General features: G+C 40.0%; 1 protein-coding gene across 1 annotated transcript in view; it reads left to right on the forward strand.

The window, feature by feature from the left end:
- CCDC178 (coiled-coil domain containing 178) overlaps nt 1-15,785 on the forward strand; it is a 246,104-nt gene extending 230,319 nt beyond the window's left edge. Inside the window, exon 20 of the mRNA XM_059704943.1 lies at nt 15,705-15,785. Coding sequence (XP_059560926.1) covers nt 15,705-15,785 — 81 coding nt within the window. The remainder of the gene's footprint in view (nt 1-15,704) is intronic.
- Nucleotides 15,786-16,322: the final 537 nt, after the last annotated feature.

Raw genomic sequence — 16,322 nt, forward strand, 5'->3', positions numbered from 1 at the left:
ACTTAAAGTAGAAATAAAAATATGCATTACTACGGTTTGAAATTTTAATACTTCCCTCTAGGAATTGATAGAGCATGCAGAAAGAAAGTCAGTCAGGAAATAGAAGAATTGAATAACACAATCCACCAACTTGACCTATTTGACATACAGAGTATTCCATTCAACAATAGCTGAATATACGTTATTTTAAGTGCATATGGGACATTTCCAAATATGGTCCATGCACTGGGTTATAAAACAAGTTCCAATGAATTTAAAAGGATTGAAATACTATAGTGGATATGTTTGTTTGTTTTTTACCACAATGGACTTAATAAAAATCAGTAATTAACAGATATTTGAACCTGGCTGGTATGGCTCAGGGGTTGAGCATGAACCAGGAGTCATGGTTCGATTCCCAGTCAGGGCATATGTCTGGGTTTTGGGCTCGATCCCCAGTAGGGTGGGTACAGGAGGCAGCTGATTGATGATTCTTTCTTATCATTGATGTTTTTTTCTCTCTCTCTCCCTCTCCCTTCCTCTCTCAGAAATCAATTGAAAACAAAACTCACTAAAATAAAACACATAAAATATATTTGGAAATAAACAAAGGAGAACCTCTATTTAAATATTGATATCTAAGATGGAAATACATTCATTTTACACATATATCAAAATAATGTAGATTCAAGAGATTAACAAAGCATTTTTCAATGTTAAATTTCCCAAATTAAATTACCTGCCTCCTTTATTATGTTAAATAGCATGTTAAAACCAAAATGTATTGCTTTTTAATTTTTTTAATAAAATAAACATATCTATAATTGTTTTTATTAGAAAGAGATAAAATTTTATGTGTTCTGATTTTTTCTGGGACTTAAACAAAATAATACTCAGCATCTGTATTATGTTTAAATTCACTTTATACAGGCAGTGCATTTTTCAAGTGGAGGAGCCATGTCAGTGTTGTGGGGGAGAGGAGTTTTTCAAAGACAGGACTTTAAGTTTGAAAATTAGTGACTAATGGAGCATACCCAGTAGGTATTTTTCATACAACTTAGCATCATCATTATATAACGATGCTGCTTTGATGTGAGTTTAACTCAGACACATGATTTTTCATCCCAGAGTATCAAGATTATAGAACAATGAACAGTACAGTTATAATGAGGAAGATATTAAGATAAAAATATTTAATAAAATACTAAAGAGATAAAGTTTGAAGTAGCCTTGTCATTCACATATGGTGTCAACTCTACCATAGATAAAGAGAAAATGATGAAGACGAAGAAAATGAGCCCGTAAAACCTTAATGTGGAAATGGGATGTTACAGAGTTTAGATTAAACAAGTCCCACGTTTTTTTTAAATTTCATGTACTGTATACCAAGTGAGAACCACAGCACGGCATCTCCTTTCGCATTCCAACACAATGAAAGACGTCTCCCCTTTGGGTTTTTATACTTGTACAGATCTGCATCTGTTACTGTCAGAGGGAAATAACCTGGCATGTTGAGTGAACCTTGGCATGAAAACTCTCCCCATTCCTTTCCCTGCAGCATATCCCTCAGTTGGTAAAGGGAATATTTTTCACACTAATTTTGACCTCCCTAAAATGAACTAGAGTCTAGGCCAGTGATGGCGAACCTATGACACGCGTGTCAGAGGTGACACGCGAACTCATTTTTTTGGTTGATTTTTCTTTGTTAAATGGCATTTAAATATATAAATATCAAAAAATATAAATCTTTGTTTTACTATGGTTGCAAATATTAAAAAATTTCTATATGTGACATGGGACCAGAGTTAAGTTAGGGTTTTTCAAAATGCTGACATGCCGAGCTCAAAAGGTTCGCCATCACTGGTCTAGGTAAATATCAGAAATAAATTGACCTCATATGTTCATAGGAGGTTGCAGTTTCATGCATATCTGATGTGTGACTTGTAACAACCCTCTCTGATAGGAGAAGAGGACCTGTTGCCCCAGGTAGCAGGTTTGGTAACTGAGCTGTAGAGAAGCTCAGGGACTTGTCCAAACACTCATGATTAACAAGTAACGAATCTTTGGACGAACACCTCATCTACTATGATTTCTACTTTGATCCCTGTTGTTTAAAAATCAGACTAAGATCTCCAGTAACTAGTCACTCCATTAGTAAGAAGGAAGGTCACAGAACCACAGAATTTAAGTCTCCATCGGGGACAGTTAAGTCATAAGGAAACATGAAAGGAGGCTGTCATCACACCATGGAATGTATAGCTCTCGGTGTGACTTCCCTGAATATGAACCTGCTGCAATCATTGTCAACTGCCTATCATTTTAGAGTACACACTTTATTTCCTATCACACATTGGTAGACACCTTCTTTACTAGAATAAAGCTGCTTCACAGAAGTCCCTCTGTATGTGTCATTACCTGAAATAACATCTCCAATAAATGTGTTGATAGACACATCATAGATTATAAACACATCTATTGAAATGCTAACCATGGTTGCAAAGCAGATTATCTTATTTAAAGACACTGGTTTTAAGATTTAGACATTTAATTTAATTATCCTTTCCCAGAAGTATATTAAAAAAAAATCAGAAACCTAGTGTGAATAATATCATCATTGCAGAAAGGAAAACTTGCAAGAGTGTTTTTTGCCGCAAACTCAATAATTTTGGTATAATCACTAACTATGTTTTTGTTGTACAGAACCAGTATGATTTGGAAAAAGAATAAAATTGCTTTTAAAGTACAAAAATAATTATGAACCACTTGAAACGTAATGTCTGTGTTTTATTTCTCATCAGAATTCATTAGTGTGTAACATCAATAATTTAGCCCATCATTTGCCAACACTGACTTGGCTCAGTAGTTCAATCATGTAACCCTGTAAACTCACTTTCCATTAAAATGAATGTTGCTGACAAAGGATAACTAAAGAGATACTTCATTTATTAACTAAAGAGGTACTTCATTTATCAACATTTTTAAATTAGGAGTTTGGGGCCACAGAAGCTTAGCTGGATGATTTATTCGAAGGATCTTTATATCAGACCTAAAGACTTATTCCAAATCATACGATGCTACCCACAAAGATAATCTCATTTCATTTGTGTAGCATGTGACTCAGAGGCAGGCGTAGCCACCTGCAGAGAATCAAATGACCTACCAAAATGAAAACTCCACTGCTTAGTATAAAATTATGAAATATGTAGCATTCTCCTATATCCCAGTTTTCTTCATTGGGCATATTTATTACATAGCCAATAATATGACATTCAGTATCCTAACAACCTAATTTTAAAATCGCAGCTTTATGTAAATAGGCTAAGTTAGTTAATGATGAATATAAGGCTCCCCACTACTCACCAATGCTACCTCAGTACATTAGAGTTCCTAATCACTTGCCCCTGACTCACACCTTCCCAGAGGCAAATGCCCATAGTGTTGCCGACACTGTTTGATCAAGAGAATTTCTTTTGCAGAGTTGATCCCGCACCCTGCTGCTAGGTTAGCATCACACCATTTTAGATGCAAAAAAACCCAAACAGATAAAAACATCTGTTAGTGCAGTGAGCAAAGCATGGGATAAACGTTTCTTATACATGGTCAAAAATTTTCACCTCATAGGCCTTTAAACGTTCAATTTCTAGCAAACACTGCACGACTTCATGGTCAGATCATTCCCTTTCTGTAATAAGTCAAATGCACGTTTCTTGCGAACACCTTTTTATAGAACTAGAAGGATCTCCGCATTTAGCTGCTAGAGTTGCCAGCTGGCGCCGTTCCCTGTTTTGGATCAGAAAGTTCTCAGCCAGCTGATTCATACCAAAGTCAAAATCCGGGGCTGATGTTGGATTACAAAATGTTACTTTTACTGTGTCAAACTGATCCTTTTTCTTATCTTTCCTCTCTCCTTTTAACTCTCTTTCCTTCTTTAGAAATATTTATCCTGACAGATTAGAAATCACAGTGATCCTGCAGAAAAGCCTGCTCATGCCTCCTTTAAGTTGTCCTTACCTCCTAAATGTTAAGATGGGGGAGTCTCTTCCACACGCTCCACACACTCACCTCACAAGGCTTTTTGAGAAGAAATGGAGGAAGCTGCACTGTATGGTGCAGACAGCCCCGGGATAGCCAGTGAGTCCCAGCAGCAATTCAGTGGTTCTCAACCTTCCCAATGCCGCGACCCTTTAATACAGTTCCTCATGTTGTGGTGACCCCCAACCATAAAATTATTTTCGTTGCTACTTCATAACTGTAATTTTGCTACTGTTATGAATCATAATGTAAATATCTGATATGCAGGAGGTATTTTTCAGGGGTCGCGACCCACAGGTTGAGAACCGCTGCTAGCCGGTGTTCCTATAGCACCTTATACTTGCAATCTGTGTTCCTTTTAATTTAACTATCACATATAATTCTGGGAAGGAATATTTTTATCAGGCCCATTGTAAAAATAAGGTAAGTTAACTCTTGAAGAGCTGACATGAACCACCCCATGACACAGCAAGTACATGGCAGAGCCAGATGCAGATCCCATGTTCCCTGATTCTCAGTCCGTGCTGTGGCAAATGAAACACGCTGCCGCGAAGTGCTCTAGTTTGGGATGAGAGCTAGTGACGAAGATGGAGACGGAGATGGAGATAGAGATGAAGGTACACACAAAGATAGAGACAGAGATAGAGATGAAGATAGGGACAGAGCTCAGGTGCATGCTCTGCATGTATGCTGTGGATCTATCGTGAAAGACAATGAAAGTTAGGCAAAGGAGCCAGCTGGGTGCAGCTAAGAGTGAATGGTTACTTTAAGAGAGTTACAGTACACAAGTGACATTTTAAAAAGCTAACTCGTCTAGTTAGGACTTCCAGTGAAAATATTTGGGGAATGTGGCTCAGAAGCTACCATAAAAAAATGGAGATCTGCACAGGTCAGATCCTGTACTAGAGGAGCAGCAAAGGAGATGGAGAAGAAGGGGAAGTGGTGGGCATTTCAGAGGCATAAAGGCACCGACGCATTCAAACAATGGGCTTATCAGGGTGAGACAGAGTAGAGCAACAGCCACCTCATAGAGCTCAGGGTAACCAAAACAATAAGGAAGGGTCATGGGTAGGGCCCGTCAAGCCCAGTTAATAGTCCGTTCAGGTTATACATTGCTTGCTGGGAGAGTGGGACCCCTGATGGAGGTACCCCCTGAGCCACAGCAATACTGACTGGCACAGAGATGACACGGGGCCATGACAAGTGTTGTGGTCAGGCTGTGAAGCCATAGAAGATAAACTTGAGGAAGTGAATGAAAACAGAGAAAATTAGAGAAAGGAAGGCAAGTAACTTGGCCTCCCGGTGAACCTGGAAAGAAGCATGCCACCTATCAAAGAAGAAAGAGAAGACCAAAGGTTAGGAGAACAATTAAGCAAGTGCTATAGAACAAAAACCGGAGGAAAAAACGTAGAATGGGGGTCATTAGGGTCTGCAATTGTAGACAAGAGCGTGTGTATCTTTGAGGTATATTTTTTTTAATTGCAAAATGCATATTTGCCTGAAAACAGCATATGCCATAATCATTGCATCTGTTAAGCTAAGTGGCTGTTTAACTGTATTATGTGATATGACATAGTATCCAGACTTAGATCATTATTACAAAAAACATTTTATGCTGTATTTCTGAGTTTTGAATAAAATTTGCATACTTATTTTTAAACTTGCAAAAAATCCACCAACATGCATCTGCAATTACTATGCATGCATATAAATAGCATGCATGAAAAGAAATATATCGAAGTCCAGCATCTGAGCCTTTACAGTCCTCTCTCACACATCTGGCTTTATTAAATAGAGACATTCATGATGGCTCCTTGATCTTTCTCATTTAAACATGCGTGTAGAAAAAAGATGTTTTAAGGTACAAAAATATAACTAAGTCACTTTTCAAGCAAAACAAAAGAGAAAAAATGTGTAAGTTAGTACCAGATGGAGCAAAATAAATAAAAGACATTTTAAATATATATTAGGATATAAATTAGATCATCTAATAAATGAAGAAAATGGACTCTGATGGCTAGCAAATGGATAAAAGAAAAATACTTGGGAGAAAATGGTCACATAAGCCTTTTATGAGAGAAGAGAACAATAGAGACTATATTTGTAGCTAAGTAACACCTATTACTAAATACCTGAGATAATGAAAGCTTGCATCAATTCTGATTGACCAAAAGGCATTATGAAACATCAAGGAAACATGAATAGAAACCAATCAGCAAATTCAAATAACACCAATTATAAGGGCCAAGTGAATAGGGAATGAATTTACCAAGCAATAGAGAGGCAAGTTATTTCTAAAAATCCTGAAATGCTAAGACATGGCCAAGATCTGGGAGCATAGCTGTGTGTGTGTGTGTGTGTGTGTGTGTGTGTGTGTGTGTGTGTGTGTGTCTGATGTGAAAAACAGAAACATTTCATTATTTCTATAAATATCAAATATCTTTGTTGGCATTATAGATACAAAATGAACCTAATGCAGTTCTTGCTTCAAGAAAAATCTAGGCTCAGAGAGAAAAGACAGGTCAAGAGGCAGGGTCGATGCAGTGTGGTAAGTGCAGTGACAGTGAACCACAGCCGTGGGAAGACTTTCCAGGGCAAACACAGGGCAGCCAGATCCAGATGTGAAAGAACCCTGCACATGACAGCACGTGCAGTATGTCCGTGTGCCTCACATGAATGCAGTCGGGTTATGGCTACGGATGGGCAAGTCATGGTGTGACATGGAAAGACGCTTGAGCTTTATCCTGATGATATTAGGTGGGAGGGGGGGGCACGGGGATTGAAGAGTATGAAGAACGAGAGGGATATGATAACATCAGGGTTTTAGAAAGATTTCTGTGGCTGGTGTGTGGGAAGTAGAAGGTAGGTGGGTAGTGAGCGGGCAGTGGAGTAGATGTTTAAACTCTGTAGCGGGCCATGACTGGAGGTGAGGTGATTTCCTAGAATGCTCTTGCAGTAGTTCAGTTTTGGACAGCTGATAGCATCAAATAATGTAATGTCACTGGAAACAGAGAAGGCATTTGAGAGACAACGAGGGGTGCAGAGGAAAAGACTGGTTTTCACTTTCCGTGGCCCTTGTTTCTAACAGCCATCTCTCTGCTCGCTCTACAAATCCTCGTTGGGAATTCAACCACACACCACCCTCCACCACTTTTTCTTCCCAAACTTACTTTCTGTTTGTTAAACAAATATTCTTTTTTTTATATATAATATATTTTATTGATTTTCTACAGAGAGGAAGGGAGAGAGATAGTCAGAAACATCGATGAGAGAGAAACATCGATCAGCTGCCTCCTGCACATCTCCTACTGGGGGTGTGCCCACAACCCAGGCACATGCCCCTGACCGGAATCAAACCTGGGACCCTTCAGTCCGCAGGCCGATGCTCTATCCACTGAGCCAAACCGGTTTCGGCTAAACAAATATTCTTTAAACAGCTACAGAGTTGTATTACAGAGATAGAATGGGAAACAAGACAGACATGTCCCTTTCCCTCCAGACATTGTCTGACACCGTTTCTGGTTCCCGTGAGGTCATCTCTGTCACTGCTCCCCAGTTCTCTCTGGTGCCCTCAACGCCCTTCCCTCCCAAACAGGGTGATATATTTTCCTGCCTCTGTAGGTCCAGACATTGTTTTGTCATACCTGTATCTGACAATCGCTTTATTAAAGCTTAACATCTTTAATTTCTTTCACCAGAGAGATTGGGTCCAGGCAAACAATGCCTTTTTCAGATTTATACTCTCAGCAGTGCCAAATGCAGTGTAGAATGCATGTTGTTTGACATGCCTGTCTAAAATGTACAGATGGCCTTAATATGACATGTCACTACAACATACATGATATATGCATATCTTCCTCAAAAGTCTTGAAAATCGTTGTTTTACAAGAGGAGAAAAATGTCTGTGTGTATGAGCTATAAATGGCTCCTTCATTCTTTGGTTAGTAAATATAACATTTCTATAAAGTCATTCTGTTCATCAATTTTTAAGTTGGGCAAGGTGACAAAAAATTTTTTTGAGTAACAAAGATGAGTTCAAGAATGGGATAAATATCTGTTGTATGTTATTACAAAATAAGATAGACTACATTTTGCCAATGCAAGGCACACATAACTTTCTATACCAGCAATTTTCAACCTTTCTCATTTCATGGCACACATAAACTAGTCACTAAAATTCTGTGGCACACCGAAGAGATTATTTGCTGATATGACAAAAAAAGGTATAATTTTGATTCATTCACACCAGATGTTGTGTTGCTGTTGTCATTTTTTATTTGACAATCTAAGACAGTGGTTCTCAACCTGTGGGTCGCGACCCCTTTGGGGGTTGAACGACCCTTTCACAGGGGTCGCCTAAGACCATCAGAAAACACATATATAATTACATATTGTTTTTTTGATTAATCACTATGTTTTAATTATGTTCAATTTGTAACAATGAAATTGGGGGTCACCACAACATGAGGAACTGTATTAAAGGGTCGCGGCATTAGGAAGGTTGAGAACCACTGATCTAAGGGAAAAGAGGTCAGTGCCTCTGACTGAATAGTCAGGTATTGCACATTTTATTTATCTATAAAATATATCTTATTGACTTTTTACAGAGATAAATGGAGAGGGATAGAGAGTTAGAAACATCTATGAGAGAGAAACATCGATCAGCTGCCTCCTGCACACCCCCTACTGGGGATTGAGCCCGCAGCCAAGGTACAGGCCCTTGACCAGAATCGAACCTGGGACCTTTCAGTCCGCAGGCCGACGCTTTATCCACTGAGCCAAACCAGTGAGGGCGGTATTGCACGTTTTAAATATTTTCGCGGCATGCCGTCTGTACTTCTATAAGCAAAGCATTTAGCAGTCACTGTGAGGTCTAATGACATTGCTAATAACAGCTCTGGAGCCACCTTCACAACCCACAGCATACACTTTCAAGTGTATAGACAATGCCAAGTCTTTTTCATGTGTGTTGATTATATTTTTATAACAATCAAATTCAGAGCCAAGAACGATGAGTAAAATGAGTGATTAATTTGATTAATACCATTTTTGTTTGAAATTAGGAGCAAGAGACTTTCTGACAGTTATAACGTTGGTTTTGAAGGTGATTCCTAAGCAAAAGTTGTGAACACACAAATTGGGGAGGGGGAGAAACACACCTTCAGAGTAGGATATGTAGGTCCTGTTTGGGCTTGTTGCACTTAACTCTTACATCATCGCACATCACAGTTCAACATGCACTACTGTCGTGCATGTCCTTGAAAATGGGCCCATCACCCAGCTGGTGTGGCTCAGTGGTTGAGTGTCGACCCAGGAACCAAGAGGTCACAGGTTCGATTCTAGTCAGGGGACATGCATGGGTTGCAGGCTCGATCCCCATTAGGGGTCGTGCAAGAGGCAGCCAATTGATGATGTTCCTCTCTCTTCGATGTTTCTCTCTATCCCTCTCTCTAAAAATCAAAAAAAACATATTTAAAATAAAGCGGGCCCCTCAGTGAATCTCAGTCACATACCCACAAAATCCTGGTATACAGTACCTGGCACCATCTCTTTCTGTCTACTGGGACCTACCGGTGGGGCGGGAGTGGTGGCAGGAACCTTTCCTGAAAATGCTGCTTTTCTACTCCTGATCACAGCCTCTGCCATCTTAACATCAGGGGACGCCTTAGATATAACAAATGCAGCTGAGTGTTTGTTGAATGAATAAACGAAAGAGAAAGGTAATTCACACTGTCTGTACAAGGGCTGAAATATAAGCGCAGGTCTCATTTTAACTTATTTCCTTCACACCAATAGAGTTTATCCAGAATACATCTTTTGGGATCTTACTGAGGGCCGGCAGGTAGAAGTGTCTGAAATGGCTTGTTATTAAAATGTTGAGCAAGTTTGTGTGTGTGTGTGTGTGTGTGTGTGTGTGTGTGTGTTTTTCAAAATGTTTGAGACCGTTTAATATGCTATTATGCTTTAAAATTATTTAAAAAGTGCAGTGGACTATTCAGTGTTTACCACATTTTTGAGCACAGAACATTTTGTTTTTCCTCTGAGAAAACATTATACCCTGAGAAGGAAAACACAGGTAGGATTAAAGGTATGCTAATAATTGAACAATAAATATGAAAATAGAAAAAATAAAATAATATCCAATTCTATTTACTTCTTATATTGAATTCTAGGCAGAAAAGACTTAGTTCACTTAAAGAAAAATTAGGACCTGTTATTCTCCACGGATTCTCCCCCTAAGAATCTAGCAGGATCACAAAGTGGGGGGTTCCCAGTTTTTTGTGGTTTTTTTGTGTTGTTGTTTTGTCATTTTTTTGTTTTCTTTTGTTATTTTTTTGTCTTATTTGCTAGAATTGTTTGTTTTGTTATGTTGGAGTTTTTTGTTTTGTTTTTTACTTACTCCTAAAATACTTTCCTCCCTTAGAATATACTGGTTTAGGGTTCATAGTCCTCTTCTTCTCACTTTTTTAATATGACTATGTTAAATAAAAGTTAAAGCATCGCTTTCTCTGCATCATTGGGTATGTTGTCAAAGGTGTGGCCATTTTCCCGGTTATTATAAGTGATGTTCCACCACATTTTCTGAAAAGCAGCCTGGCTAGTCACCTCCGCTTCCTGACTGTCCCCATCTCCTCTGTCCCAGCCCAAGGCCTGCAGCTGGTTTGGTCTCTCTGAATTTCTGACTTTTTCTGGAAATCTGATAATATTTGAATTGCCAGTTAAAATCGAGCAATAGAATGTTTCCTGTGAATGCTCCCCCGCCAAAAATCTAATAACGTCCCATTAAAAAAAAAAAGACAAAGGAACCATTTTCTTTCTCCCGCAGCTGCTCAGCTGTGCAGCCTTGAGTTCTTTTACACCTTCCGGAGGTGGCTCAGTGTACACAGGCAGAGCCCATCTCTCCCTTCCCTCTGCAAGAGTGCACCGCGACGCATTCGCAGCCGCATTGCCTTGTTAATAAACTTCAGTCCAAATGCTTTGGGAGATAATTTGATTTTTAAAGAAAAAGAATAAAAAACACCGAAGCTGAAATATTGCTTTTATAAGCTGCAAGATCAATTCACCATGTGCTTTTTTAATCAACTGAAATATATACATTGAGACAAATCACAGATGATTTAGCATTCTCCCATAGCACGTTCCTGAGCACGGTTAGTTCCTCGTCGTGTTTTTTTTTTTTTTTTCCCCCTCTAATACCGTCCTGTGCTCTGACTTATGGGGGGAAAACTTTCCATGAAAAATGTGTGCCACGTTCCCACTTCTGGCCTTGGCTGTGATTCTCCCCTGCCCTAATTACAATATAAATCAACCGGAAAAAAAAAAAAAAGAAAGAAAAAAAAGATGTACAGCGACCTCACTTAGAGAGCCGCGGAGATTGATCTGGAAGCGGCGTGTAGTCCAGCGCCCCGTCCACGCCTCACCTCTGCCGTTCTAACGCGCATCCCCCGGGCCCACGTGTGGTTCTCGGAAGGAGCCAATGTGGGAGTTAAGGCTGTGGAGACGCCCGGCCCTCTGTCCTCGCCCCGTAGCTGGCCCACGGAGAACGCCGGGCTCAGGACTTCTCCCAGCCGTGAACTTCAAGCCCACTCCCTCCCCGGAGGAACCGCGCCCCAGCTGCTGCACCTGGATGGACAGTCCTGGGAACAGGACCCGCCCTGTCCCCATCAATCAGCCTGCGCCGCCGCCACGCACGCACAGAGGACCTCTCTCCAGGTCACCGTGCTCTTTTCTTGGAGGGACTTCCTCACCCGGCCTCTAGGAAGTCTCTCAGGGAGGTTCATTCCTGGCTCTGAACACACCGAAGTAAAACAGCCAGGCCATCCGGAAACGGAGCCCACACAACCTCACCGGGCCCTTCGTCCTTCTCCTTGGAAGGCGTTGGACTTGTGGGTGTGGGGTTGGGTTCGGAGGCTTGACCTCGCTCTCCACGCCTCTCCGGAGGTCTGCCCTGCCCACCCCTCTGCCGTTCGGACAAGCTGCGGCCACGCTGGTCTGACAGATCAAAGAGCTGAAATCGCACGCCTTTTAGATTTCTTTGTGTTGCGCTTACTTGAAAGTCTTTTTGTAACTTGATGGCTTCATTTAAAAAGTGACCTCAGTGACCCCTTCTTGATGACATGTGACAGAGCCGCTCACACATGTCCAGGACAGCTGTACACGAACATGTCTCTGCATCCCTCTTAAAAATGGCTCCTCTCTTAGACAAACTCCTGAAAAGTCATATTCTCCTGTCCAGTGGGTCCCTCCTTTTTCTGTTTTCGAGAGCAGAAGACTCCTGTTGAGTAGTCGAGGGCCAAAGATTCCTGCTCTCAGCTCAGACGAGGCCTCGGAAAGGAATGTAATCATACTTACAAAATAAAGTACATTCCCAGATCCAGAAATGAGCTGGTAATTGAAATGATCATCAGTGTTTTAACTGATGGCCATGGAACTCTTTTCTGGCAAACGCCTCATAGAGCATTAATTGCACGTCACAGCGCAGATCTGCGGAGTTAACTTCTGTCCTGCCCTTGGGACTGCGAGGTCTAAAGCAACGTTGTGTCTTTCGGGCTACAAATAAAAAATAAAAAATCACTAAACTGTAGAAGTCCTATTTGGTCTGTGAAGTATGTGCCTCATTGTCCTTCCAAATGTCATTCCTGCCCCCTCAAAGCCATGTTACCATCTGCCACGTGTGAACACAGCTAGGGAGCGTGAGTCACCTCTTCTCACCTCCTTAGCACCCAAGTCCCTTTCTCAGAACACACCAGAGAGCTCTTTCCCACAAACAGCAAAACCAACGTGTTTAGAAAGGGAAGTTGGTCCTGATTTCATTGCCTCTGATCACTGTTTACAGGGGGACAACCTAGATTTTATTTGTACAGACCTCTATACATTTTAATGGTTTATTTAAAATAGATCCTAATAGGGACTGTTAGTAATATAGGAATGGGATGCTTAATTTAGGGACATGAGAATATTTTGCTCTGGTATCCATCAGCAGATGACATTACTGGATATAATATCTGCATGAGGAAGTTTGCATGAAGCAAAGGAAGAAAAGTTGATAAAATTAATGAAAGCTGGCTTTGAAAATGTGACCATGTGCAAAACTTCATACAAACACAGAAATGCAAATCTTACTGTTTTAAATGTCATCAATTCCAAAGTGGGTTTCTTTTTTTCCTTAACAATTCATACGGGGCTTGAGTTTGACAGTGGATTTGCTCTTTACCATAAAAAAAATATATTTCCCCAATCAATACTGGGGAAAAATTATATGAAAGAAATGTCTATTAACTTAGGTAAATGGATTCTGAGCACCTTAGAAACACTCCTAAGTATCAGGTTTGTAAATGTAATGTTAATTTAAGGTTAACAGAATGCAAACCGGCATTTTATTATGCAAATAACATGTCAGTGTAATTAGCTGCTTATGAAAGCAAGCAAGACTCAGCCTAGTTAGATTTATCAGACAAATTTAAGGTTGAGATTCCCTGCTCCTCCTTTTGAATGACAATATAGGCCATTTCTATCTATAGACCCACACATCTCCGATATAAGGAGCTAACGTTTGGTTACTGACAAATGTCTGCAGTAGGAAAGCACGGAGAGTAAGTCCAGCAGCCTTGCTCCCATTTGCACGTGGACCCATGCAAGTTACCAGTGCTCATCATACAACGAAACCTTGTATGATATTTTCCCTGTGTTGTCCTTCACTTCAGGGATCAAGTTCAGTCACATCATCACTCGCATGTGCTGTCTCCGTAATCAAGACAAGTTCTCACAAAGACTAAAACAACAACATTTCTAGACCACTCATTGGCTCACTATTCTGTGTATCTAATAAGTATTTCTAATAAGTGGTCCTATCACTTTGGACTCTTCTCTCCGGACATTTTTCTCATATAACTTTTACTGATTCCAATTATGAGATCTTTTAAGAGCAGGATGGAATTTTTATGTCTTTGTTCAGACAGATTTTCAGTATTTTGTTTTTATCTCTTACATAAAATATCCATTTTTTCCCTTAGAGTTATGTTCCTATTCCTAGAGGAAGGTATTTTATAAATGTCTTTTTTGTAAATAAGTATAGAAGTATTTATATAACCAATAAATAAATATCAAGCTATATCTCACTATATACCTAAGTTGTAATTATCAGTTCAAAGCACTTAGTTTCCATAGGAATGTTTTTTACCTGCTTAACTATAGCCTTTGTGTCTCTCTTTAGAAAATGTGTTCATGATGGCATTGAGACACCCAGAGGCAGATCTTTTAAGGAATTATTTCACTTCTTGGGTAATTAAAGCAATTTAGCCTTTGGTATGGAGGCTAGGAAAAGCATTTGAGGAATGAGGCATGTAATAATTACCCAGAAAACCACTTATATGTATTATGGCTCAGTTATAACATGCATTTAGAATGGTAGTAGACCAAATCAATATTGAAAACCAGAGCACACATTTATAGTAAACTAGAGGCCCAGTGCAAGAAATTGGTGCACAAGTAGGGTCCCTAAGCCTGGCCAGTGATCAGGGCCAATCAGGGCCTTCCAGCTGCCGGCTGGGGCCTCCCTGCCCCAGCTGCCAGCTGCCAGCCGGGGCCTTCCTTCAGTCCATGCCGCCCCCTGATGGTCAGCGCATGTCAGAGTGAGTGATTGAACTCCAGATCTCCCAGTTGAACTCCCAAGTGGGTACTGCATATTGGGCTTTTATATATATAGTTAGTTTTAAATATTTAAAAATAAAAGTGAATACTTTTTATATAATGGAATATTTTGAGAAAAAGATTTTGCAATAAATAAAACTTAAGGCAAGATTATCAAAATTAACCTTGTTCATGTTATTGATTTTGCTCTTGTTTGTGTTTAGAAGAAACATGTGCTTAGAAGAAAGTGGTGGGGATTTCTATATTACTGCAGGCAGTAGTTATAAATATATATTATATTTTATACGTGCATTTTATTAATTCTGTATATACCTTTGTACATATGCATGTATGTTGTCTCTTTCCTCACATCTGTAATATTAAAAGTGTAATATGCTAATTAGACCAGACATCTTTCTGAACGAAACCAGAGCTGTGAGGGAAGCCTGGGTCCCAGGTGCCTGATGGCAACCAGAGGAAAGCCCGGGTCCCAGGTACCAGAGGGGAGCCAGTACTGGCAGCTGGGTGAAGGAAGGCCTACTCTTGCACAAATTTTGTGCATCAGGCCTCTAGTTGAAATGTAAACAGGAGGGTGAGGAATTTTTCGTTTTCCCCCATTACTATAAATAAATATATTCATTGAGTGAAATCTTCGTTGAATCAGTCATTGAAGGAATAGGGAGAAAAGCCTAGTGACAGTCCTCATAATTTGGCCTTATATAATAGCTCGGCTTTCACTCCCTCTGTGTAATATATTATCTAAAAGCTATTGCAATGGGGCAAGACTGATGGGGGTAAAAGAATCTCTGCGGCTACAGAGTATTTTAAGTGTCTCACTTTATTCCTTAACGTTAGTTTGATTTTTTATTTTAAGGATTTCCTAGGTCATAGGGAAAGAACACTCTTCTGTGGTGTTTACCCCTTTTGTCTCCTATAAGGATAATGTAATGGAGTTGATTGTTATTTTTGTTGTTCGTATGTTTTCCACGTGTATGATTTCATAATGACATACCGTTTTCTTAATTAATGAGTACTTACTGATTTTATTTGTCGCTTCTAAACAGGAAGAATCTTCAAATTTAATGCAACATATCGTAGAGTTCTTCCAGGATTTGTCCCAAGGCCCGTGTGAAAACGATGATTAAGCAAACAACCGATGTATCTTGGATGCCTAAATAAAAGACAGGAAAAGGCACACAGTTCAGATAGCAGTGTAATTGGACATTCACCTGTTTGCCATTTCACACTTCCATGGACGAAAAACTCACTCACCTCCCAGCATGCTTTGCCACTCTCTTACTTACAGCAAATCCATAACAATGAAACAGGTGACTTTCATGCTGCTGTCAGGAACGATCTAATTTCAGCTCTGGGTGACTGATTGCAATTGGCTTTGCCTCATCTGATAATTAATCTATGTCACCATTAATTGGAAGAGAGAATAATTACTGGCAGTGTTGACAGTGACTGTTCGCTACCCCAGATTTCCCCATCGTGTTGGCCCAAATAAAGGCTTTGCGATTCAGGACTCGAAGTTTGTGTAAACGGTCGAGGTGCCTATGCCCCAGCGACACTCCGGCTCTCTGCTGAGCGCACTTTTGTTTTTGTGTTTACCAATCTCTTTTCGCTCACTGAGAGCTGTCTCTCTCAATCACTCCTCAATGTTCTATCTTAATTTTGTG

The sequence above is a fragment of the Myotis daubentonii genome, chromosome 8 (genome assembly GCF_963259705.1).
Source record: "Myotis daubentonii chromosome 8, mMyoDau2.1, whole genome shotgun sequence".
In the NCBI taxonomy this organism is placed as follows: domain Eukaryota; kingdom Metazoa; phylum Chordata; class Mammalia; order Chiroptera; family Vespertilionidae; genus Myotis; species Myotis daubentonii.